Source organism: Takifugu flavidus, chromosome 17, assembly GCF_003711565.1.
Source record: "Takifugu flavidus isolate HTHZ2018 chromosome 17, ASM371156v2, whole genome shotgun sequence".
NCBI lineage: Eukaryota > Metazoa > Chordata > Actinopteri > Tetraodontiformes > Tetraodontidae > Takifugu > Takifugu flavidus.
This window is the reverse complement of record NC_079536.1, coordinates 7,889,819-7,915,233: the sequence shown is the minus strand read 5'-3', so window position 1 is coordinate 7,915,233 and position 25,415 is coordinate 7,889,819. Positions and strand designations below refer to the sequence as shown.

General features: G+C 41.5%; 1 protein-coding gene across 13 annotated transcripts; it reads right to left on the bottom strand.

Annotated features, from left to right (window-relative positions):
• Positions 1-455: 455 nt before the first annotated feature.
• On the bottom strand, positions 456-25,111 carry relch (RAB11 binding and LisH domain, coiled-coil and HEAT repeat containing). Of its 13 annotated transcripts, none has more exons than XM_057013016.1 (31): positions 24,564-25,110; positions 20,303-20,392; positions 18,366-18,437; positions 18,170-18,225; positions 17,948-18,061; positions 17,556-17,750; positions 17,335-17,429; positions 17,116-17,245; positions 16,785-16,942; positions 14,703-14,778; positions 14,526-14,621; positions 14,062-14,085; positions 11,305-11,417; positions 11,107-11,197; positions 10,690-10,761; positions 10,461-10,601; positions 10,118-10,282; positions 9,895-10,042; positions 9,663-9,819; positions 9,465-9,588; positions 9,228-9,276; positions 8,701-8,780; positions 8,455-8,561; positions 8,262-8,361; positions 6,651-6,733; positions 4,841-4,904; positions 4,600-4,738; positions 4,405-4,521; positions 3,271-3,359; positions 2,787-2,857; positions 456-1,589 (listed from the first exon to the last, which is right to left on the bottom strand). In XM_057013016.1, exons 1-31 carry the CDS (start codon positions 25,009-25,011, stop codon positions 1,490-1,492), a joined length of 3,564 nt encoding a protein of 1,187 aa, XP_056868996.1. In that variant the 5' UTR covers positions 25,012-25,110; the 3' UTR covers positions 456-1,489. The 13 variants fall into 13 exon arrangements, 11 of the variants coding, with proteins under 11 accessions (XP_056868996.1, XP_056868993.1, XP_056868994.1 ...); XM_057013013.1 differs by having other exon boundaries at positions 456-1,610; positions 24,564-25,109; XM_057013014.1 differs by lacking the exon at positions 6,651-6,733 and adding an exon at positions 5,901-5,983 and having other exon boundaries at positions 456-1,610; positions 24,564-25,109.
• Between the last annotated feature and the right edge of the window lie 304 nt (positions 25,112-25,415).

The window sequence follows — 25,415 nt, the reverse complement described above, 5'->3', positions numbered from 1 at the left end:
TTATTTGTTCACCTGTCAAGTTATCAGTGCAGAAGGTTGAATATTAGCCTGAATATGAAAATGCTGCTCTTTATCACCAGCCATTCACACATCTATTGATCAGGGGAGCATAGATCAATCCCAGCACAACTACAAGATGTAGCTGATTACAGAATCCAGGTGTCCCGAAGAACCAAGGCCTGAATTGCTGACAAAAGAGATGGATTAAAAAGGAAAGACAGCCTAATCTCACCTGTGGGTTGCTTTTATCAGCAATGGCTCTCGAGTTGGACTTTGGCGCGTTGTATTTGTGAGACAATAGAGTGCACATCAAAGGGTTCGTACGCGGGGGCCGCAGCCAGAAGAATGTCTGTTTGTCTGTGAAATGACTTTGTTTTATGGTCGCTAACACCTGTCCACGCTCCAACACCCTAAGAGAAAAAAAAGGTGGTGCAGGCACCATGCGAGGCTTCAGGTCAGGTACACTACTGAATCCATCTTTATTACACAACGACACAACTTTCAAATATACATAGGCACCGACCTCTTCAATTTAGTGTATGATACAGGTATTTACCGTTTCTCTTAGCATACTGCAAAAAATAAGACCAAATACCCTTTATAGAAAAAAGCAATACAATCAAAGACACTGCAAACACGGAGACATATGCAACAGACACACAGGGAATCGGTTTGTCCAGTGTTCTCTTTAGCTTTACAATGCTGGAATTAATAAAAAAAGAAACCCATTAACAGTAGTGATGACTATGATTAGAATTAAAACACACATTTGTAAAATAAAGAACCCAAATTTGAAGTGCAAATTTCTTTGGAAGCTGGAATAAGTTTTTTTTTTCCTTCATTAAGACATAAATAAGTTATAAAATAGAAGCTATCAAAACAAAAGACTGATGACGTAAAGGCAAGACACTTCATAACTTCAAGTAGGCGATACTTTCGAGCTGTGCAGGTACGCCACGGTTGGCGTTCTTAACGAGACTCGCAGCCATTTTGTTGCGTGTCGAGACAATTGTTTGACAGCGAAATGTCAAACATCTGGCAACACTTTCCTCCAAAATTCTACATCAAACTAGCAGGCTGAGACGTGTGGAGCTCTTCTCGTACAAGTACTGCACTCGAACCAAATTTATTCTGACGCATTCAAGTCCAAAAATGACGTCTTTCGCTCTCACTTTTTGGTGAATCTAAATACTGTCCAGTGTCTTCTTCCACACTCTCCTCTTCCCCCCCGAGTCCGTGAAATTGCTTTCTTGCAACCAACCTTAAAAACACGGTCGCTCGTCTGTAAATCGAAGACGTCCTCTCGCACAAAAACTCTAAAATGAAAAACTGTCAGCACAGCCTTCATTTCTGTTAAGTGAATCAACGACATTTGATTTTCATCTACACTTAAAAGGAACCGGCGCTTTTTCTTCCCAGCAAACTGAAAAAGTCCCACGCGCGCTTGGTGGTGGGACCCGTCAGTTCCGTGAGGTGGCCGGCGTTGCGTTCACTTCTTTCTCTGGAAGACGTTGGCCAGCATGGCGCTGGAGGTGGTCAGCTGACCCATCTTGCTCAGGAACTTGGTCTTGGCGTCCTCGCCCACTAAACTGGAGGCGATTGAAATGGAGCTGTCGGGAATTTTTTTTTTTAAAAAAAAGCAAATTCAGCCATAGCAAAGCAACAGAATTACGTCTGGTCTGCACCATATATGGACTAAACAATAAAAGCAAATCACTAGAAAGTAAATCTACAATCCTCCTCTATCCCCTCTCAGTTTTATGTCCGTGTTCACAGATGAGGAAACACTGTTTGCCAATACAGCCCCTCCTGATTTTTACAGTCCAACGGCTCTATGAGTTCCTCTTTTGAGTTGGTCCGATAGAGAAGAGACCACTCATGACCAACGGTTCCTCAACGAAAAGATGAAAAACAAGACAAAGTAAACTCAACTGGCATGTACTAAGGCACATTTTCAAGTTTTTGTCCTTGTCTTGACAAGGAAATTAAGCGTAACTGACAAAAGTTCTTCTGTAATCACTGTTATTTTAATGTGAGTTTTAGGCCCCTTTGGCACAACAATGTTTTCAGAATTGGTTGCAAAACCAGACATAAACATGTGTGGGGCACGTTCTTCTCCTATGCTTGCCTATGGTCTACTACTACCGGTACTCACGCAAGCTTAGCTGCCTGCAGCTGTAGCGCACGTGCCCGAATTTGCTGCTAACACCCTGCTTTACGTTAAAAACAAAGAATGCAACTTTTCAAAATCTTCCACTCTGGAGATGTTTTAGGAATGCTCCGGTTTCATGGATTCTAGTGGAGACAGCCAAACAAAATGGAACTAGTTTTAGATTTTCACCCAAAATGTTGCTGTGTAAAGGATTCTGTAAGGCGCCTAGAAACAATTTTGATTGTAACAGACGCTATATAAATAAAGATTGATTGATTGATTGAAAGGGGGGTTTTAATTTTCATGGGCCATCAACACATACTGGTGACAGCATCAACACACATTCACATTTCCTGTGATTTTACAGCATGATTTCATTGTGATAGCCTGCTATTTTTCTATTTGGCATCTATTTATAAAGTGTCTGATTAAGTTTGCAATCTCAGATTTTTGGAAACTAAAATATCTCCAGTCGTAGAATAGGAAGTAAAACCACATGGTGGGTCAAATCCCACTGAAGGATGAAGTTCCAAATTAGCTCCCTCTAATAGTGGTGTTACAGCCATTTAGGTAGCAATTATTTTGCCAATCAGAAAGAAGTGACGTTAGCTGAAGAGGTTTTCTTGTTCCTCACCCTTGCGCATCTGCCATCCCTCGGTTTTCCACCTTGATTTCACACTCCTTGATCATAGAACTCAGAATAACCTGCAGAACACATGACGGACACTTAAAATAACAATCAAGGGTTGCAATTTCATGCTTATACCAATGGCAGAGCTATAAAACTTATCAATGATTGTGTCCAAATACCACAAAAACTTTGCATTTGTTCAACTGTATGAATATATAAACGTTCCACTTTTTGCCTGCTATGAAGCTTGCAGACAGAGTGAATGTGTCAGAACTCATTAGTCATTCTTCACCCTGTGCCGACGCTCACATGAAACAGATGCTGTGGAACTGTGACAAGAATAAATACAGCAGAGTTGTCTATAAGACATCTGCAGCCATCTTTACGTATATATTCTGTGAAATCCCCCTGAGAGTAACAGACACAGGGTGGAAGTCGTCTGGCATTAGTGGGACGTCTGTAAAGAGATGTGTGTGCGTTTCCAGACCTCGTGCTCAGGTGAAAGTTGCTCCATGTCAGTGTGGAGACACCTGAGGCCCGGCAGGAAGTGGTTGACCATCACTTCCTCAGAAATGACTGCTCAGGAAGTTAAGGGACACTGAAAATCAGTTAAATGAACCCCGTTCATCATAAAAAACACAAGGACAAATTAGAGGTCACGCAAACTGGGTTTTACACATACATAAATACTAAATACATTCCTTAAAAAGAAATAACTGATAAAAGTGGTAAAAATCAGATCTAATTAAAAATGAATGATAATCAGAAACAGATTAAGAGGTAAAACTAACACATTAATTAATTTTTTCCTGCACACTTCGACAGCTGTTTGATCTAATTCAGGAGCACTTTGTCCACCACGCCCCGCCTGGGTGTGTTCTGCCACCTGTCTCTGTCAGCAGTGCCGTAATGGGCCCACAGCAAATAAATGTGTATTTTCAGTGATGGCAGCATCCCATCTGAGAGCTGGTCACACTGATTAAAAGAGAAAGACCTGTTGTGGGGGGCAGCCTCTGAGGTTATGGGCTTTTCCTCCTGGACACTAATGCGCTGTAAAATCACAGCCTGACAAAGATCCACAGGAATGAACCTCAGACCAGCTGTCCTGTATGTGCATATGTGTGTGTGTGTGTGTGTGTGTTAGACCTGGGTGGGGTTTGACAGAGGGGCAACAGAACAGAGGAAAAAATGTAAGAAATAACATGGAGGTAAAAGTGAGCGTCTCTTTGGGAAGTATTACTGAAGGCTAGAGCTGATGTTCTGTCCTTCGCTGCTCTCACGCTTTTTTCTGCCTCTCTCATCCTTTCCTTCACTTCACCAACCCTGTAATTACCTCAAAACCCCAAAAATGGAGGAGGCTCATTTTTCCTTTCTCCTCCTGCCAAATGACAGGCCAGTCCTGCCAACAGACACACAAACACACACACACACAGCTGACCGACTGTACATTTGACCTTCTGGATGACTCGCTACCACGACAGCCAACCCCAAACTTGAGCCAACTTTGACGCAGGTTTCGAGTAAATGCTTTGGAAACGTATGGCCAACTTATTATGTGAAGAAAAATATTATTACCGGTAATTTGTTGGCCAACTAACAGAGCTGTGCTATGGAAGGATACAGCAGCAGGAGAGGGCGCTGTAGGCTTCAAACAGCTGCGTGGCGATGTCGATCCTCTTGTTCTCCACTGCCTGGCTGTTGTTAGCGAGTGCCAGCTTGTGAAGGTGTGGCAACACAACTAAAGGAGAAATGAAGGAAATCAAAGGGCTTCTAAAGCAATGATTTGAATTCTTACACAATGGACTTCGTTTCATACACTCATCCCTAAAGCGGGGCTCCGCATTGGGCCCCACTCTCCCAAATGTCCTGATGATCTCCATGTGCAAAGAGTGCTGATCTTGATACTGAGGGTCCTCTAGGAAGGATGCCAACTGCATTTTTACACGCTCCAGCAGCTACATAGAATACACAAATGAATGCAGAACCGTTAACATATTTATTTTGTTTCTTTCTTTTTTTTTTTAAACCGCAGACAGGCAGCTTGTGTGTGTTCCCACCTCCTTTTGTGTGACAGTTTCCATGATGGTCCCAAAGGCAGGGATGGTGGATATCCTCACTGAGCTGGAAGCAGCACAAAAACAAAGCTTTACAATTCACTCAGAAATGTATCACATTTTCTTAATTAATGTCCCAAAGAAAAATCAGAATGAGCCAGATATTATCTGTGAATGTTTCAGCTATATTTGCTTGATACTAAATGGCCTTAATTGGCCCTCAATAATCTAGTAGTGAATAATCTGACAGATGTTATAATTATATTCATTTGATAACAAGCTTTACAAAAATTAAATAATATAGTCTGTGATTTTGAAGTGACATTTCATGCTGATTTGGATTGAAATTGTGTGGTTACTGTCAACTTTATAAATGTTTTTTAAATTATTATATTTCTGCAATGACAGAAATATGGACAGTAGTGCCAATTATCCTTTGATTTTGTAGTTAAATAAAATTATACTGAATGCAAATGATTTCCTTTACTGTAAACAGTTAATCTGAATAGCACCTAAAAGGATTCGGTCCTGAAAACAAGGTCATAGCTCCTTCTGAAGGGCATTACTTGGGATCGGGGGAACTCCTACATGTTATCCTACAAAGCAAGGAAAACATTAGCAAATAGTTCCAGATTAAGCCCAAAACTGACCCTTGGGTCATCTTTCATCATGATTGTGCACAAAAATAAGTGATAAGTTCATGACAACTAAAAGTTATTTAAAAATAAGGACAGGTGGTAAATCTAGGAATTGGGGATGTGTGCATCCATCAGCATTACAGTTTGCTAAAAAATGATGATATGAAACAGGCTGCATTCTAACAGTGGTGCAGCTGGAAAAGCAGATTATAGATGTCCAAAATTTCTCTGTTTATTCTTATTCATGTCTTTAGGTTGCTTTATGTTGAAGATATCAGTGAAATATGAAATATAACAGTAGTTAAGGACAGTATTTTGTAGCACTAAAGCTCAGAAGATCCTGATTACACTGTAAGGATGCAGCCCAAGAAACAAACAAACAAACAAGTGTTGAGGGAGAGGATTTCTTGTGTCAATTAACTCACAATTCAGGCCCACTGCACAGAGTTATAAGGGCCGGAGCCGCCCGGCGATCTATTAATGCTTCACTCATGCCTCGGAGAACCAACTGCAAACCCACCATACAGCACGATGAGAGAGGGAGAGGCAGGGTGGGAGGAGTCAGAGAGACAGGAGGAAGGAGGAGAGAGATGACAGGAGGAGGCAAAGACAGGGGATGATATGGAAGTGAGAATGAGAGAGAGAGAGAGAGAGAGAGAGAGAGAGAGAGACAGCGAGAACAGTGACAGGATAAAACCGAGACAGCCCGGCCACTAATCGACGGGTCGGCTGAAGGAGGGGTCCCTAATCAAACTGAAGAGGAGGAGGGGACAGGTTACAGAGGAGCATGCTAGGTCCATGATACTGCTGTGTTCAGTCAATATGATCGAGACTGATGAGGCGATGGAAGCAAGCATGCGTGGGCTGGAATTGCACGTGCAGTGTGTGAACAGTGGCTATGCTGATGAACTACATCCACCCCCCTATCCCAGCCTAAACCTGAGTGGGACAAACTCCGCACAGCCACTGTGAACCGCGCTAGGGTGGCAGCCAAGACCTAAAAGTGATCAGTTGGAATTTAAAAAAAAAAAAATTAAATAAAAAAAAACCAAATCAGAGAGTTTTGAGAAAGTGTTTTGGCTCCTGGCGGGTACAGACTGGTTTGGGTTAGTTCTCAGACAGCGGAGAGAAGGGGGGAGAGACGCGGCACGGTTGATTGTCGTGGTTCCACTTACATTTCTGGGTCGGAGGACAGTGTGATGAGAGCCGGCACAACTCTCTGAGCTACCAGCGTCTCATTCACCCCCTTCACCAGCAGCTGATCGGATTGGACAGAGCCAGCCGCGATGTCACAGAGGTGGGCGGGGCATTGGGACAAGAGCGAGCAACACCGCCAACACATAGAGAGAAAATTAAAAAAAAGAAGCGAGAAAGGAGAAGGGAGGGATAAAGAAAAATACAAAAAGATAGGAAGAAAGTGATACACAATGACAAGAACTATAGACGCAGGACACAAAACGGTACTGCGTGTATCGAGCAAGTGTCTCTACACACAAACGCTCACACGTGCAAACACAGATATACTTAAACGAAACCCTGTTTCCAAGAAAAGCCGGAATGCTGTGTAATATGTTAAAAACAATAACAATATGGATCATTTAAAAAAAATGGGTTATTTTTGACACTTAAATGTGCTTTTTTCTCAGTCTTGTTGCTGAAAACATAATGAGTATGAAGACATACAACAAGATTTTCTCCAACTGCTGTAGAAACAGGGTTGCAGCTGAACTGTACAAATACTGTGTGAGCTTTAAATGCTGTGGCTTCATTTCACAGACCCCAGATCAGATTTTCCTTCCTATTTACTGAGAAAGAATTGATCTGGTCTGGGATCTGTTGTAGAGGACCACATTTTCAGTCATGGTTTGGACGATGGTGGACAGCTATTCAAAGTGGAATGGTGAGAGTGGGGTGTGGTGGGAGAGGGGAGGTGGCATGGATATGACCTACCGCTCCTCCTCCCTCAGGTTTACATCAACAGACTTCTGTTGTTCCACTAAACCTCCTCCTCAGCATCTGACCTTTTACTGTTCACAGCTCTCAAAGAACAGGGAGCTTTGATATGTTGGTTGTGTTTAATCAGGTCTTGGTTTCAGCTAAACTTCAGGCATTAAAGAACCAATTTACCCCTAAATTAAAATTCACTCTATTCACTGGGGCCACTTCTCCATACTGCTCCCAGTGTATAACCTATTATTAGCGTCAGTAGGAGGTAAACGTGTCCTGAAATTTATATCAGCTTTGGTATGAACCCATGGTAACAGAAAGTTCCTGTTTCCGCTGTGGGAAGTAAGTGCGAAAGCTAACTGATGTATTTATAACTTTCAACCTAACAGGGAGAAGTTTATCGCTACCAATGGCTCCCTGAAAATAAAGTGAATTTTAAATTGTGGGTGAACTCTCCCTTTAATCTTTATGAACATGGATGTTTCCAAAACTTTCCTAACATATATCATAAAGTCAAGTTGTGTGATCGGTAAACAGTAAAAGTTCTGATTGGAAATCTAGAAATTTGGAACCATCGCTCAAATTGCCGCCTTTACTCACATTAATAAGACAGACAGCAGCTAGCATGTTAAACAGCAGCAATACCAAGCAAAGCAGATATACAGCAAGTGGCTAAACATGTCAATTACCAAATTAAATTCAACTAAAACATGGAATAAATTGTAAGACTTTGAATCAGTGTAACTTATTCAGTTGCATTTGTCACAAAGCAGCTTTTGTAAAACTTATTGAGATGAATCTAAACACATTTCAGTGTGTCAACTTTGAGTGTTCAGCACCTCAAACATCCGCGCAGCAGTACATCGCACCAGTGCAGAGGTATGGACCACCCCATACCACAGAACAGTCAGCAGCAATTCATGATAAACTGGATTCGCTCTGGAAAAGACAACATTAATTAATATGATAATAAATTCCTTATCCACATCAACATGATCTGGTAGATACTTAAAACAGTATGCATTTTCTTACCCAAGCTCTACAAAAGATGCCTTCAGACTGTTTAGAGGCGCATGAGACAGCGACAGGGTTGTCATGACGTCCTCTAGGAAACCCACCAGTAATTTCCGATCCTCCTCCTGTGAAGGGATCATAAATAATTGCAAAATGTATCTAATATAGCACAGATATAATGCTCAAACCCATAACCCAAAGCAGATGGGTCACAAAACTACAGGAAATGTGCATCACAAACAGGTTTGGATGTTATTTCGTTACCTGGTTGTAACAGGTGAGGACCCCCGTAGCATAGATAGGAACTGTGGCTTTGGTGAGGATATCGTTCCCAGTTGAAGCATCTGAAAGTGAAATACAGTATTATGTACTCCTAATGATGTATCTATAACCAGCTAATAACCTAGAAATGTAGCAAAGATACTATGTTTAACATTGTGCGTGGGATGTTTGTCAACATGACCCTGCAAATATGTTATTGTGTATTCACAAATATCTACGGAAGTGAAAATTAAGTTGACAATGACATAAGTGCCGACTGGGTAACACCAAAAATACTTCTTGAGAGGCCACAAAGGCAAAACATTTGGCCAAACACTTCTTATAACGACAGAAACGTGGGAAAAAAAGTCAGGAAAAAAACCACAATGCACTGCAAATAGCTTGTTTACCTCTGTGGATGTTTGTGTCTGAACTCCACCTACTAACATTCTGATCAAACAGCCAAAAAAGGTGACAACATACAGAGTGAGAGAGAGAGAGTGTGTGTGTGTGTGTGTGTGTGAACTCACCAACATTTTCTTCAGATAATCGAAGAATTTCTTGAAACTGTGGTTTAATCTGATGACACACAAAGGATCATCATATTTCTAAATACACAAATGTCTAAATAGACTTTTTATTACTATTTTGAATCAGAAAGGGACATAAACAAATATTTGATACTTAGAATTATAAAGGTCAGTGGTTATTGGATAGATAAGGTAAGATAACACAAATGCTTTACATTTATTTCATAAAGGTTTTACCTTTGTGCTGGTAAAGATTTTGCCAAACGTGCGACAGAACCTCCAGAAGAAGCGAGAAAACTCGTGTACGCAGGTGGACGAAGTCACGTTAATACGACCCACTATTTCTATGAGCTGAGGAAGGCTGAAGACAAAATGTGCAAACTTTTAAAAAACTCCCTGTATATTACTATTTACAGCCGTGTGCATGTATCTTACAACTGATTGACCACCCATAACAGACTCTCCCATCCGGTGGTTCCTTCGTGCTCCAGCTGGTGGTCATAGAGCAACAGCAGTGCGCTCAACATCTCCCTGCTTCCGATAATGGTTGCTACATCCTGTAGGGGAGATGCTGGTCGAGGGAAGCGGGTCACTGCAGATGCAGAACAGAACGATCAGGAGACCTTTAAGAATCGCTACTTATAATTGCCATATTTGTGTCTCCTACCCTCTATTGCAGGTATGTCTCCATGAAGTTTAACTCTGCTGGTGAAGGGTGCATTCTGAAGCACCACAGCAAACAGAGGAGGAATGAGAGACTGCAGGGCTGAGAGGAACACATGCAGCTTGTGCTCATCCAGTCCATGTTCTCCTTGCTGCAGAAAAGAGGGCGCACATGGAGGTAAACTGTGATTATGTGCTTTATATGTTTTATAATTTTCTGCACGTACCATAAGTAGTTTTTCTATCCGTGTCAACAGGGAGGGAATGAGTGTGGTGTGCAGGATGCCCAGCTCTGTGGCCCAGGCAGCAAAAGCAGGAATGAAGACCTGGTGGACTGCATTAACCACCCGTTCCGATGGGTCTGCAAGTGACAGCAGCATCAGCTCGAAACCCTGAAAGACAACCACTCAAGAGTAAACATGATGTAATTCAAGAGTATCTGATGAATTTACTGTATATATTTTACCACTGCAATGTATATAGAATATAAACTAGTTAGAATAAAATAAAATAGAATAAAACTACTTTTAGAAACACAATAAACATCAATTCTGCTCTCAGCTGACATACCTGGGAATACTTGTCAGGGTCATCAATGTAACCCATGATGATACCCAGACTCTTGATCACAGCCTCTCTGACCATGTCAGCTTTATCCTCAGCGAGCATCTGCTGCAGCATGGACAACACCAGCGAGCTACGGATTTCCTTCTGAAGAGAAATAGAGAAAAAGACTTTTTAGCTTTATTCCCAGTGATTTATGTACAATCTCCGATTCTCTGTGAACATATTTTCTTACAGGAAGGTACGGTGCCAATGCTCCGCAGGCCTCTGCGACCAACAATCTCCTTTCTGGATATTTGTGGTTGATCTTCAGAGAAAGAGAACAATATTTAAAGAGTGAAAAGTGTTAAAGGAAACAGGGGAGGAGAGAAGTAGACTGGAGGGCAGCCACACAGAATGGAAAACAACTCATGTATCATCAACATGCTGACCCTGTGGAAATGGCTACCAAGCTCTCCAGTCTCATTCTCAGGCTACTAGCTGCTGGCAGCTGTTAAGAATATGCACATGAGGTGACACAGGTGGCAATGAAAACCAGACTGAGCTCTCACATTCAAGGACAACGCAAAAGTAAAGATGAAAAAGACATTTCTCTATGAGAAGAGAAGTCGAGGGTAATGGTTAGCCACAGTGAGTGTTCAAACTACATTACCTGTTCCCAGCACTGAGGAAGTAGTTCGGCTTCAACACGTGTGGGGCCTACATGCTTTGCGAAGGCGACGCACCCTGTCAAGATCATTTGTCTTTGGAGAGACACAACACACACGGACACCAGTGAGAACACACTGCTAGAGAAAAGCTGGGGCATTAAAGGCTAATCAGACAAACTAAACTTGTATTGTTCTATCACCTCTGATCATCATCCGGCCTCTTGATTAAATTAAAGAGGATGTGGAGAAGCTGGTCCCTCTCTTTAGGCTCCGGGTGAAGGCAGGCAGTACACAAGATTAAAGGGATCAACTCCTGGAGGAGATCAAGGGAGGCAAGGACACACAGAAAAGAAGTATCAGCTTGAATTACTATTCATGAAGCACAATTTGATAACAATAAAATTGGCCTGGAGAGACCAGAGAAAGGACACGTAAAAGTCTTTAAAAGGAAACAATATAAGGAAGTGAGGAAAAAGAAAACAAGGAACCATCTCTGAAACCAATTGTTTGGATTTGGATTTGCATACAGGCAATTGGAGTTGATTTAAGTAGTGCATGCAGACAGTGGGACACGGCTGCACATAAACCGACACATATACAGTCAATCTGCTCCTCTTTTACACAGCAGCTCGATTGCAGAGTTCACACAGAGTTTATGGAGACTCCAGCCAGAGCCGCACTTGATACAGGGCGTCCATTGCCAAAATTATGGCCAGGCTATTCCCGCCAGATACACCCAAATTAGAGAGTGCACACAAAGTTAAAAATACGATTTAGTTTTTTTCTCCCTTTCCTCAACTAAGATCTCATAGTTTCCTGTCAATGTACTTGGAAGAACAAGCAAAACCCCAAAGCTGGAGAGACAGAGGGACCTGAGAGGTGACAGATACCAACAAACGTTTTCAACATGGCAATTAAGAAGCGCTGGACTATATTAAGTGGTTACATGAATGGTTCAAGTAGGCTAAAATTTGTTTTCTGCCTCCTTGGCCTAAGAAAATACTATAGTCTGCCATGAGAGAAAGAAATACTCATCTAAACAATAAGAGTCTGCTTTGCTCATGTTGCCCATTGCACATTCAAAGGAAAGGCTTTGGCTTGAGTTGCACGAGGGATGGGAGAACAAAAACTAAGGCTCAAAACTAAGCCAGAGAGATGTTAAAATTCAGATTTGATGTGCTGAGAGCCACCATCTGCAAATTTCATGAACATTAGGACATGAAGTCAGGTTTTGGAGACAAAAAAAGTCTATATCTCAAGATCTGTCCAATAATTTCAGCCAACAGTTTACTCTCACATGTATTTCATTGTTAACATCAATTTCTATGCTTGACTTTGCTGCATGTTCCGGTTCTTGAATGAAAGAAAAAAAAGAAAAGAAAATAAAGACAAAGAAAGAATGAATAAATGCTTGCAGATTCAGCAAGGGACTATAAAGATTCTGTCTTCCAGATGTCAGGGGCTTTTCCTGTAAATAATAATTTACTTGGCATATTCCCAGGAACATTAATAGATGGACCCCCCCTCAAAAGGAACACAGCTGGTTCCAAAATGATGAATGAAAGCAACAAAGCAGACAATTCAAACTCTGTAAGCTATATTATCTGCACTATATTGAAGCTAAAAGGTTGACTCTGACATCTCTAAGACGCCTTATTTCTCGTGAAAATCTCAGGCATAAAGTGTATTATAACCACAACATAATGGCAAGAGTTTCATTTTATGCTGATAACAGAGAATGCATTTACCATCTTTTGAGAGGAGTGATGATTGTAGTAGTGCAAATTAACCAGAGACCAAATAACTCTTTATAAGTCACTCTTCATCCTACACTACCCAGTTCGACGGAGCCCTGATAAAACTGACAATGTTCTTTGTCCTGTGAGTCGTACATTAAAGATCACAGAGAAATCCTCACAGTGAAAAGGGAAGTCGGTCACTATGGCATATTTATAGTATTAATGGTGACCACCCCAAAAAAACAAAACAAAAGGCTTATTCTTTAGTGTTGATTGAAGGGCCTTATTAAAAAAAGACTGGATTTTTCATTATCAGGAAAGGTTACTAAAAATGTAACAGAAATCAGGCCGAGCCCTTGTGGGGAATCATTGCAAGAGAAATAATAACGTTTAATGATTGACAGTGTCTGATAATGTGGCCAGGTGGCAGGCACAGTTCCGATGTGTCACTGGACCGTTTCAAGTCAAACACTTTTTGTTCTTAAGAGGGTGTTACGTTTAAACACCAACAAAGGGCTCCTCCGGTCCTGAAGGGGTTAGAGAGCTTCAAGTTGCATGATAGAGGTGTGAGCAGCTGCGTGTGCATGTGCGTGTGTGCATGCATGCGCTCATGTGAATGTAATGTTATGGTTAAGTGAATCTAACGGACAAGGAACAAAGTCCAAATCATTGAAGAGTCTCAACATCTTAAAGTTCTGCTGTTTTTCTGTAGTTTTCAGCAGTCTTACATATGACATTAGTTTCGATCTTGAGAGCAAGATCTCAAAACTGTGAACGTTAATAAGAATAACAAACCATACGGATATGCAAATCTACGCAAGTCTAAGAACTGCTCCAACCAGACGTGTGTTTTTATAGCTTTGCACGTTTTAGGTGTTTGGGAGCAAAATAAGCCTACAGTATTTGTCCAGGCACAGAAAAGTTGCAGATGGCAATAAAAGCCTTCCCTTGCTTCCTTTGAAGATATGAAACCAAAACACAAGTCAAAAAAGGATGAAAGTTGCAGCAAATAAAACACAGGGAAGGAATAAATACACAGGGTGTAGCAGACACCTGAGGCTAAAACTGAATACTTAAGGCCTGTTTGAGTTATTATTTTAGTTCTTACTCATTTCTGACCTGTGTGAATGCAGTTGTAGCCTACAGGCTTTAGGCATTTGTTACGTGGATTTAACAGGACACGTTAGAACCATGCAGATGAGCGCGTGAAAGACTCACCTGGCAAAGGTGTGCAACCATTCTCTAGAAGAGAGGCATGCGTGAGAGTGAAGAGAATGGGTGAGACGGGGAAAGAACGGAAAAGTCAAACCAGTGAAGGTGGAAAAAGAATGGGAGTCGAAAAAAAAAATCAGCGAAATGATGACAGTTTACAGTGGTGTAAACAAGAGCCACGCGACCAGTGAGGTGAAACTCTAAACCAATAGATAGACACAAGTCAGCTAGGAATTAGCAGGAGAAAATATATAAATTGTGTATAAACCGGGGGGGGGGGGCCGTCTACATTAATGCAGCTTATTTGACTGAAATAAAATGAAAACTAATGTTCCTATCTTCCCTAAACACCCTGCAAAGCCCTGCTGCCGCATGTTCATCTATTGGACAATATGAAAGAAGCCTTGCTGATGGAGATGCTGATATAGATATAGATATATGATGAGCAGAAAGAATATGGATTATTGTACCTCTCGCTTAGCAAGCAGAACATTAGGGACAATGTGGGGAAGACAGCGGCCCAGCATCAACATCACACTGTCCTCACTGTCAGCTATACGAGAAACCTGCAACAAAAGACGTTGCTGGGGTGAACTTTATAATGAACGTACAGCTTTAAGTGTTCTATAGGAAGGATGGAATCTTACCTCTGCTCCCAGGCGACTGTCAGAGCACATTCTGCAGAAAGAGAGCAGTGCTTGCAAGAAGGCTGGGGACAACTTCCTATGAGCAAGAGAATAAAGACAAGCCCACAGAGACAAAGAAAAAATAACAGTTATTACAGACAGGACAGTTCAAAGTTTATTCCCCCAACCAGAGACCTCCTCTGACTGAGGATTAGACATTTGCTAGAGCGGTTTGTGCTGCCACTCATATTACTGCATCCTGAGGGATGTAACAACATTTCAAAATGGCAGAGGGCATAACAGATGTACATATTAATTGATTCAGAAGCGATTTTGCAAGCACACCACAGTATGGGTGGTGAGTTTGTGGTAGAAAATGTTTCTACACGGCCAAAAGTCACAAGTTGACGTTACACAATGAAGTCCAATGTACATGTTCAGAGTAAGTTACATTTTTCCACAAGCTGGCAGCTTCTGTGCACTTTTGATAAAGAATGATGGCTCCATCTAGTGGCTACACTGCTAAACCTAATCAAAATTGATTTAATTTATATTTACCGTAAATTCTGGACTACAGAGCGCACCTAATTAAAAGTCGCATAATCTAATTTTAGAAAGAAAATCAATTTTTTACTTATACAAGTCGCACCGGATTTTAAGCCGCAGGTATCCCACGTAGTAATATGAAAAATTAGCTCAATAACATTCAGTACCGGTATATGTTTTTATTACTGTAAGAAATGAGTCACTGACGAGTGATAAACAGACAGGTAAGAAACAACATCCGCTCTTTTCAATTGTATGTTTATACAGAGACCTTAAATCCAATTTTTTTATCACATGTAAGGATTTTTTTTAACTTTTAATTTAATCTGTTTAGCAACATAAACAAATATAATGTACAGTGATCCCTCGCTATATCGCGTTTCATCTTTCACGGCTTCACGGATTTTTTTTGCAAGTCGTTCATTGCAGTTCTCAAATATAATCGAAGGTGGCATATCCGTTTATAAAAATCTTCTTGCTCAGAAAAAGAAAGAGCGCCAACAACTACCCATAACAATGTTCTTCTCTCGGAGAAAGACTCCTGCGCCTTCAGTAGAAACAGACGCTACAGCGGAGCGGAGTCAGGACGCAGAGGCACAGCTGGGACTGTGAAATACGCGAGTGACAATGTTTCCAACCTTGTATTACTAGATTAAAATTATTGTTTTAAACAAATTTTGGGCTTTAAAACAGGTTTTGATTTTTGGTTTCATTCTATAGTTCAGTATTGCATTGTAAAATAATAAAAAAAAAATAAAGCTGACTACTTCACGGATTTCACTTTCCACGTGTTATTTTTGGAACGCAACTCCCGCGATAAACGAGGGATCACTGTACTGATAAATGGTTTTTTTCTAACTTTCTGTAATGCAGCTACCTTGAAATATACGTTTGTATCAGCTACACACTAATTACGTTGCTTATGCTTTTTTACTCAAACAATGGACAATCTAAAACAACCCCATAGCCCACCTTTAAAATCTTATATTTTCATCGCGATGGCGATTGCTTCTGCCTTCTGTCTGATTTGTATAGCGGAAACACCACGGCCGCCTGCTCTCTGTGTGTTGACCCAGTCTTCCAGAAAGTTTTCAAGCTATCTAAAAGCTTTTGTCATATTTTTGATTTCGATCAGTTCTTCAGGTTGGCGTCTCCACCTTCTCACCATTGATTCATTTATGCCACGATTACGTGCGGCAGGTTGATTTCCTTCTTCAACCGCCAGAGTGATCGCTCTTAACTTAAAAGTCGCATCATATGCTTTTCTTTTAGTATTTTCCATGTTGATGAGGGTTAGTAAAAATGACTGATTCACAATAGTTGTGAATCAGTGTGCTTGACTGATCATACAATTTCATTAGACCTCTGATCAATTTTATTTTCAATTTTAAGCCGCATCGTAGAATAAGCCGCAGTGTTTAGTGTAGAAAAAAGTAGCGGCTTATAGTCCGTAATTTACGGTATATTAAGTCATTTACACCTTCCAGGTGAAACAAAGTATTACTCCTTAAAAGACTGGGCTTAGAATGAAAACTATGTAATTCTAAATTCACTGACCTGTTTGGCTGATCGAACTGGACAGGAGGTCGCTTTTTAAGCTTGCTGTTGATCTGTGTGTGTGGATGTGATGAGTTCTGAGAGGAGGGGAAGTTGGTGTCAGTTTCAGGCTGTGGTCCCTCCTGGGTATCCAGATATTTATCATTGTCGGTATCAGGCTGAAAGTAAAACTAGGTTAAATCCTAAACAGGCATGTCAAGAAAATGCAGTTATTCTGGAATCATCTAAATGATTTTGAATGATTACTTCATCAATGAATATTTAGCTATAAGAAAGGTCTAACACTGGTGCAAATAATCACAAATCTCTGAACTACGTATTTAAAACACACCACAGAGAGCGGTTCGGTGGACGAACTGTTGGTGTTGGAGGAGAAACAGGAGGGATTGGATATGTTCTGAGAATCTGAGTCCAGAGTGGAGGGAGGTGAGGAGACAGCCTTCTTCAGTGTCTCGAGCTCACTGCAAAACAAGATGAAATGAAGAGTGAGTAAATAATCCATTATTACCAAAAAACACAGTCATACATAAAGTTATCCTCATTGTCACACCTTTGCAGTTTCTTAATTTGTTCAACGAGGCTCTGCTTTTCATTGCTCAGAAGGCTTATCTGGTACTCCAACTCTTGGACAACTTCTGTTTGCTGCTATGAAGTGACAAAAAAGATTAGCCAGCTTCCCCCACTTTCACATCACTGTGCCTCAATGTTGTCAGTCTTGTCTGACCACAAAGGTTTTAATCAAACAAGCCTATGCAATCATCATACACACACCTGTTGTGAGAGGTCAGGCTTCTTTGGAGGATCTTGGTTGTTGCTGTTTCCTGGAAGATCACCCAAATCCACCTCTACTGACACATCTACCATGTCCCTGGGTGAAGAGAGGGGGGTGCCGCTGTTCCGGTACAGCTGTAGTAGGTCAGGGGGCTTTGGGATGTTGAGACCGACGTCATCCCACAACTCAAAGTCCTGAAAACAAGTTGGAAGGCAGAAAGTTATATTACTAGGAGTGACTTGACCATGTTGTTAATTCTTTTCGTTCATTATTTGTCAAGAAATGGGGATTTTTGAATTAAAAAGGAAGCAAATGCGAATATTAACACATGATTAACTGTAATAAGATGACTTTTCTTTTGTTTTAATGATACCACAGCACTGGACTTTACCTGATCATCATTTTCATCAGAAAAGGTGATTGATGAGAGTTTGTATTCATTTTTCAGTAAATATTCATTCACAAGGAAGTTTAAGGCTCTTTTTTCCAGTGGGCGTATGGGCTCCTGAAGGAAGGGAACATGAAGCAGTTTTAACATCAGAGTGCCTCACAAGAATGTGTCAAATCCCTCACCAACTTTCTGAACTGTTTTTAACATTTCAGGTTTACCCACCTGAATTTCAGGACTTGATTTGTAGTTTTTCCTCTCCTGGGAGGGAATTTCACTCTCTGAATAAGTGAGAAGAAAGATCAGTCTGGAAAGATGCTTAGCACTAATCATCCACAGGAATTCACATAGGAAACCAAGAAAGAGAGAAGGCTGTAATAAAAAGGCTTCAGGTTCAGAAAAGGTAAAAAGAACGCCACACCTGCTGCCTGAGTCAAGTTGGTGCGCAGAGCCTGAATGGTCTCCTTTGCTTTCCGTAGCTCAAACTCCAGCACTGGACAGGAAGTGACAACACAGACACACAGGAAGTGCATCCAACCAAAGAAGGGGGGATAAACAAATAAAACAAGATGGGTATGAAAAACAAAAACAGCACACAAAAGATCATGTCATAAACCAAAACAAAATTTAAAAAAGATGCATGCAAGTCATGATTGCAGGAAACACATGCAGCAGAGGATCATGGTAAAGCCAGCTAAATGACATGTTTGCTCAAGTGACATGTTGAACATAAAGCTCAGTGAGTTTTGATTTTACTTCAGCTGGAGTCAGCAAAACTACTGAACTGCTCAAATGGTTCTTGTTTATTCTAGGAGCTGTCTGACAAAGGACTTTCCTTTCAAACAAAGGAATAAATTAACTGGTTTCAAGCCACTCAATGGACAGCCACTGTTTAGGTTTTAATTCTCATCAGTAAGACCATCAAACTAGGAACAAATCAGTCTATGTTATAAGAACAACAAATGATTGTAGAACTCCTTTGCTGGTTTTCATTTTCATTCATCGACCACAACAGTCAAGCCTGCTCTTTCTGACATACACATTCAGAAGAAGCAGATAATTCAAATTTCAAAGTGTAAACTGAACACCAAGGAGAGAAAAAGAACAAAAGATTCACATACTAGATTAAAAACACACACAAACTTAAAAGCAATGGAACAGGAGAAAAAATGTTGCATAGGTGTGCACTGAAAATCTGATTTCCTCTGTTGGGCTTATTCCCTCTCTTGTTACCATTGTATTGCTTCTGGTTTGGCAGCAATATCTCTAGGAATTTTAAATTTTGTGTCCATTTGCAAAGGTTTAACATCTGCAGAAAGAGATATCAGCAATGCCAACTTATTCAATCGACAAATTTAAGCCACTCCATAATTCTTAATGATTCTTACAGATAAAGAGTGCACAGGATGCAATTGCAACAAAATGGGAAAACTAAGAACAGAGTAACAAGGACAAGTTTTTTTTTCCTTTTTTAAAGAAAGAAAATGAAGTAAACAGCTAGTCTGGATGGAGTGACTTGTCCAGTATTGTTCACTGGGGTTTGATCAACGTCAAGAGAAAGCAGAAAACCCAGAGTCAGACAGCTGGGGGGCAGGTGTGTCTCGGCAGGAAGAACCAAAGAAAGGAAAGAGTAGGTGAAGGAGGAATAGAGAGAAGGAAAGGTGCCAATCTGGCAGCATGTGCAGAGTCTTTGAAAAAGATGCCCAATTTGCTTTTGGGAGTAGGAAACCAACATCTCTGCTGCATGTGTAGTTATGATGGACTTGGACAGCAGTTTTATTTGTCCTTGTGGAAATATCACCGAAGGCTCCAACCTACTGTAGAAAATATCCTGTCTACGCGACAGAGAATCCTAACTCTCATGCACGGTAGCAATGTGCACACAGTACAAATGATCTTATGCTAAAGACAAAAAGAAAAGGAAATGTCAAATGGAATTGACCTTTTCAAGATGGCTAACGAATGCTGGTGAGATAGAAAAGGAGGCGGATTATTTTAACATCAGAGATATACCAAACTATTCTGTTTTTAGGCACTGTCAGCGGCAGCCTCAGCTGGTGATGCGCTGAGCTCAACCAAATGTAACAACCTTCTGACTGATTGGTGCTTCGTGTCAGGGCCCCCGAATCAACAAGGTGTGATTTTCAACAATGCTGAGACCAGCAGCAGAATCATCAGAGCGCCTCAACAGTGTTGCAGCGCACGCGAGGAGGAACATTTCTGCTTTAAATCCTCTCTATTAAAGCTTCATAAACATATTTATAGGTCATCGCATTAAACTCTCTGATGCGTCTACCATCTACTGTCTAAAATGTTTTCCTACATGTTTTTGTGTTCGCTCTAAGCGCCTCGTCTTACCTGCCACCCTCTCATCTGACTCTCGATTACCGTCATCTGAGTAACGGGCAAAGTCCAGAGAATCCAAGGTGCTGATGCTGCCTGCTCGGTCTGCACAGAGGACACAGATGGAGACAACAGACAATCAGAAACAGGACTTCAGTTTATGGTTCAGAGTAAAAATTTAGGACTTCTAAGCACTAAAAAGCAGCAATCTTACAGGACTATACTTATATTTATAAAGAACATACAAGATATAGGTGGTTGATCTCTTTGTGAGACAGAAAGAAAAGTTTTAGAAGAAAAAAAAAATCCATCCATCCATCCTCTACTGCTTATCCGGGGTCGGGTCGCGGGGGTAGCAGCTTAAGCAGAGAGGCCCAGACTTCCCTCTCCCCAGCTACTTCTTCCAGCTCATCCGGGGGGATCCCCAGGCATTCCCAGACCAGTCGAGAGACATAGTCTCTCCAACGTGTCCTGGTTCTTCCCTGGGGCCTCCTACCAGAGGGACATGCCCTGAACACCTCACCAGGGAGGCGTCCAGGGAGCATCCTAACTAGATGCCCAAGCCACCTCATCTGGCTCCTCTCAACGCGGAAGAGCAGCAGCTCAACTCCGAGCTCCTCCCGGATGGCAGAGCTTCTCACCCTATCTCTAAGGGAGAGCCCAGCCACCCTACGGAGGAAGCTCATTTCGGCCACTTGTACCCGTGATCTTGTTCTTTGGGTCATTACCCAAAGCTCATGACCATAGGTGAGGGTAGCAACAAAGATCAACCGGTAAATCAAGAGCTTCGCCTTTCGGCTCAGCTCTCTCTTCACCACAACGGACCGGTGCAGAGTTCGCATTAGTCCAGACGCCGCACCAATCTGCCTGTCGATCTCCTGCTCCATTCTTCCCTCATTTGTGAACAAGACCCCGAGGTACTTGAACTCCTCCACTTGGGGCAGGATCTCCTCCTTGACCCGGAGAAGGCACTCCACCTTTTTCCGGTTGAGAACCATGGCCTCGGATTTGGAGGTGCTGATTCTCATCCCAGCCGCTTCACACGCGGCGGCGAACCGATCCGCTGATCGTTGGAGGTCACGGGCCGATGACGCCAACAGGACCACATCATCTGCAAAGAGCAGAGACCCGATCCTGAGGTCGCCAAACCAGACCCCCTCAACATCATGACTGCACCTAGAAATTCTGTCCATAAAAGTTATGAACAGAATCGGTGACAAAGGGCAGCCCTGGCGGAGACCAACCCTCACTATGTATACACACACACACACACACAAAAACACGTACATTATATATATATGTGTGTGTGTGTGTGTGTGTTTATATATATATACACACATGTGTGTGTATATATATATATATATATATATATATATATATACACACACACACACACACACACACACACATTCACACACGCACACAAAATGGTTATAAGTCATAAAAAGCCTTGTTCACATAGAATAATGGCCCCAAGTAACCTTTACTAACCAAGACAAAACCCATGTTAATTATTAACAATGGCTTCATGTCCGGGTAACGTTGGTGCGAAGCTGAAAGAATGTTTTAATACCTTATTTAAGTGTCATTAGTGAGACAGTGTGATTTCTTGAACTATAACACACTTTAAAAATGAATTATCATTGCATAATAATTTCAGTAATTGTTCCTACTATACAGTATCTATTATTTGAGCCACGCCCTGTGTTGGTGCTCCTATTTCACTGGGCTCCACATTCCTCACAGCTTAGTCAAAGATGTTTGTGTTCCACAAATAGATTGTCCTGTACTAATACAGATTCTCCAGTTTTCTTTGAATGGTGATATGGTAAACAAAACATGCAAGATGTGAAGCGTAAATGTAGACGACCTCAGTCTTGTGGCTGGAGAGCAAGTGTTTGACTATTGTGTTGTCACACTAACATCAGGGGGACAAATTTCCCTGCGGCGGATTCATCTGACTGTCCTCGCTTCCTGATGATTGAATGTCTTCTGTGAATGTTGGGATGTTAAAAACAACCACATCTTCACTACGTAAAAAAAGATGGTTACCACTAAAAACCAACCTCCTTGTGGTGACCTTTAGTTAAATGCTTGCAGCAATCATTGCCTGGGTTCAGAAGTCACCTCTTTAGTGCTGTCACACACCTTGGAAATCCTGCACACATGTAGCAGCATCTTCAAAAGAACCAATACACATTTGCTGAAAAAGAATCTCATAAGGTCTAATGAAAATGCTGGTTTGAAGGAGCATTTTAATCATGGTAATGAGCATGTTTTTGTGTTTGGCAAATGGAAAAAACTACTGGAGGACTTTAACTAAACCGTGCATAAGTATTTTATATAAATATGTTTTCTTGTATGTGAGGTAATAACTGTGACAACAAAGTTTTTAAAATTTAAAAGACTTTTTTTCACAATGTAAAAAGAAAGTAACAATTGAGTCATTTACACATGCACAATGAAGGAAAATAACCTTAATAAAAGTGCAACTGCAGGGACCCTGCAGGCTACAACTCCATCATTTATCACCTTCACACAGCAGCAAGTCTCTGCCTGTTAAAGTTCCAGCAGACCATCAGCCACATCTACTTCTACAGATTAAAATAATAACAGATTAAAAGAACAAACTGGAGTTACTTGCTCACAATGAATTTTATTCTCAGTGACGTAAATAGAAATGTAATTAGCTTGACTTATGCCTTTAAAGAGCGAGTTAGTTCAACGTAAATAATCACCTCACAGGCCACTGACGAGTGAAATGGACTTTCATTAGGCTTACTGTTGGCAAATTAGCAAGCGGGTGAGAGATGTTTAACGTGACGCATCTTCAAGCCGCAGCTGCGGATCTGGTGGTAAATTACATAGAACACTCTCATTATGCAACCAAACGCTGCTTGGACCAACAACTAACAGCCACTGGTTGTGCAATCAAAGTCAGGAAGACCGAATTCATCGTATTTGTTTTGGGGACAATGTTTGAATTTAAGATTAAACTCACAAACCTCAGGGATTGGAATTTTTCAATGAAAGCATCGTTTTAGCCATTGCTCAGTGTTTTAGCAAGCTAAATATAGACCAATATCAGCATCTAGGCATCGGAAGATATTGGATTGATTGTGTTACATTACATGCTGAATTTAATTCTATTGCCTAAACAGCTACTTTCTCTGTCAAGAACAGAAAAGAGATGAAAAGATGATCTACAACTATGAGAACTCTAACTTCTGTCCTCTAAGCATGCATCAGTCATCAGCTGCTTTAAATCACAATATCATTTCTGGTATTTTTACTTTTATTTCTCTCTGGTTTGTCACTGGTATTGCTTTGCCTTTGGCTGTCAGTTCCTCAATGCATTAAAGTGAGAACGGAGAAAAAGAAAGAAAGAAGAGTAACATAGTGCAAACAGCCATGGGCGTGCTGATGGAGAGCATGTGAGAGCCATCACGCTGGCCTTGATATGGTGTACAATGCAAAGACTGTCTATGATTTGTTTTTGGGAGGGTGAATGTGAAACTACCCCTGCGGCTGAATATCTGAAGATTGTTAGGAAATATGTGCATAGGACCAAACACCATCACTGAAGACCAGGGCATCAATTAGCAGCATTGAATACATGCATGTAGTCACACATTATGTTTAAAAAAATAAATAAATAAATAAAGCTACATAAACAGCACATATACATCAATTAAGTCCAGTCTTATTGTTCTGAGTGGGTTTTGTTGATTTGTGGCTCAGCTCATCTCTATGCTTACGTTAGCACCCCATGTTAGTTTATAGGTCCAGAAGCTTCAGCCACCATGAAATGCTACAGGTTTTTCCAGTAGATAGGGCCTCTGAAGGGATGTGAGTAATATTGCCACCATAAAGGTATTATTCTGGCTTCATGGCCCTATAACGTCCAACTAAAAGGCTAGGATAGGCAACGTTTTATTTAAAAAAAAAAAAAAAATCTTTCCTTTTATGGATCTTATCCTGACAATTTTTGACAATAAATAAGCAGACAGGCGGTCATAATGTTACACACCCAGCTGATCCCATTGGATGGACGCAAAAGCAACCAGTGCTCCCGTCTGGGATGTCTCGTCAGCATGACAGCAAACACATGAACGTTGCTACTTGTGGGCCCTGCACCGGGACGGCAGGTGTCGGTTGGCTGCCATTCCAAATCAATCAATCATTCAGCCTCACGTTCATTAGCTATCGGACCAACATCCAATAGTGCAACACTGGCTAGCTTTATGACTGTCACTATTTCCATGGCGGTACTTACTCAGTGGTCCTCCCGGTACGAGTACCTGGTCTTTGGCGGGCGGGGTGCCGCTCTGTCGCTCGAAGTTACCAGGGTTAGAGAAATAATCCCTCAACCTGGGGAGCTCCCTGCCTGCTTCTAGTAGCTCGGTATGAAACTCTAGGGCCGTGAGAATGTATTGGTCCCGTAAGAGCTGAGCAGCGATTACATCCATAGATACTCGCGCCTCGGTGCTTGCTGCCATAGCGGAGGTGGCTGAGATCGAGACGCCTTCACCACTGGGGCTGGTGCGGTTGCTAGACAGCAGGAGCGTCGGAGGGTCGGCGTCCGCAGGTTGAGAGAATGGATTGCCTGTCGGGGGTCCTGGCGCGCCGTCACTTGGGCTTCGCTCTGTGTCAACTGTTTCATTTGGGCGCTGCTCAGCTTCTTCCTCTGAGTCACTGAGATTAAACGGGTTGACCGACGCCATTTTTCCACTATAAAGATTTTTAGCAATACGAGCTAGCTATGCTAGCTAGACCCACTTCTTCCTGAATAGCATGGGTGTTAGCGGCTTTGACGATGGAGAGAAAATACGAACACGTGATAGGCCAAATTATCCAAACCCTTTCGTAAAATCCCGCCTCTTAAATTGGACAGCGTAATATGATTGGATGCCAGTGAAACAGAAAGACAGGCAGGGCACAAATGTGTGCTAGCTGGTGTGCTATAATCGAACGATAAATTATGAAAATGTCGATATGGAGAAAAAAACGCACATTTTCACACAACGTAAAATATAAAACACAATTGTGTATCTTGATGTGAAAATGCTTTTGATTTTAAACATAATATTTAAAGAAATCCCATTGTCCGAATTTAACTACAATACCC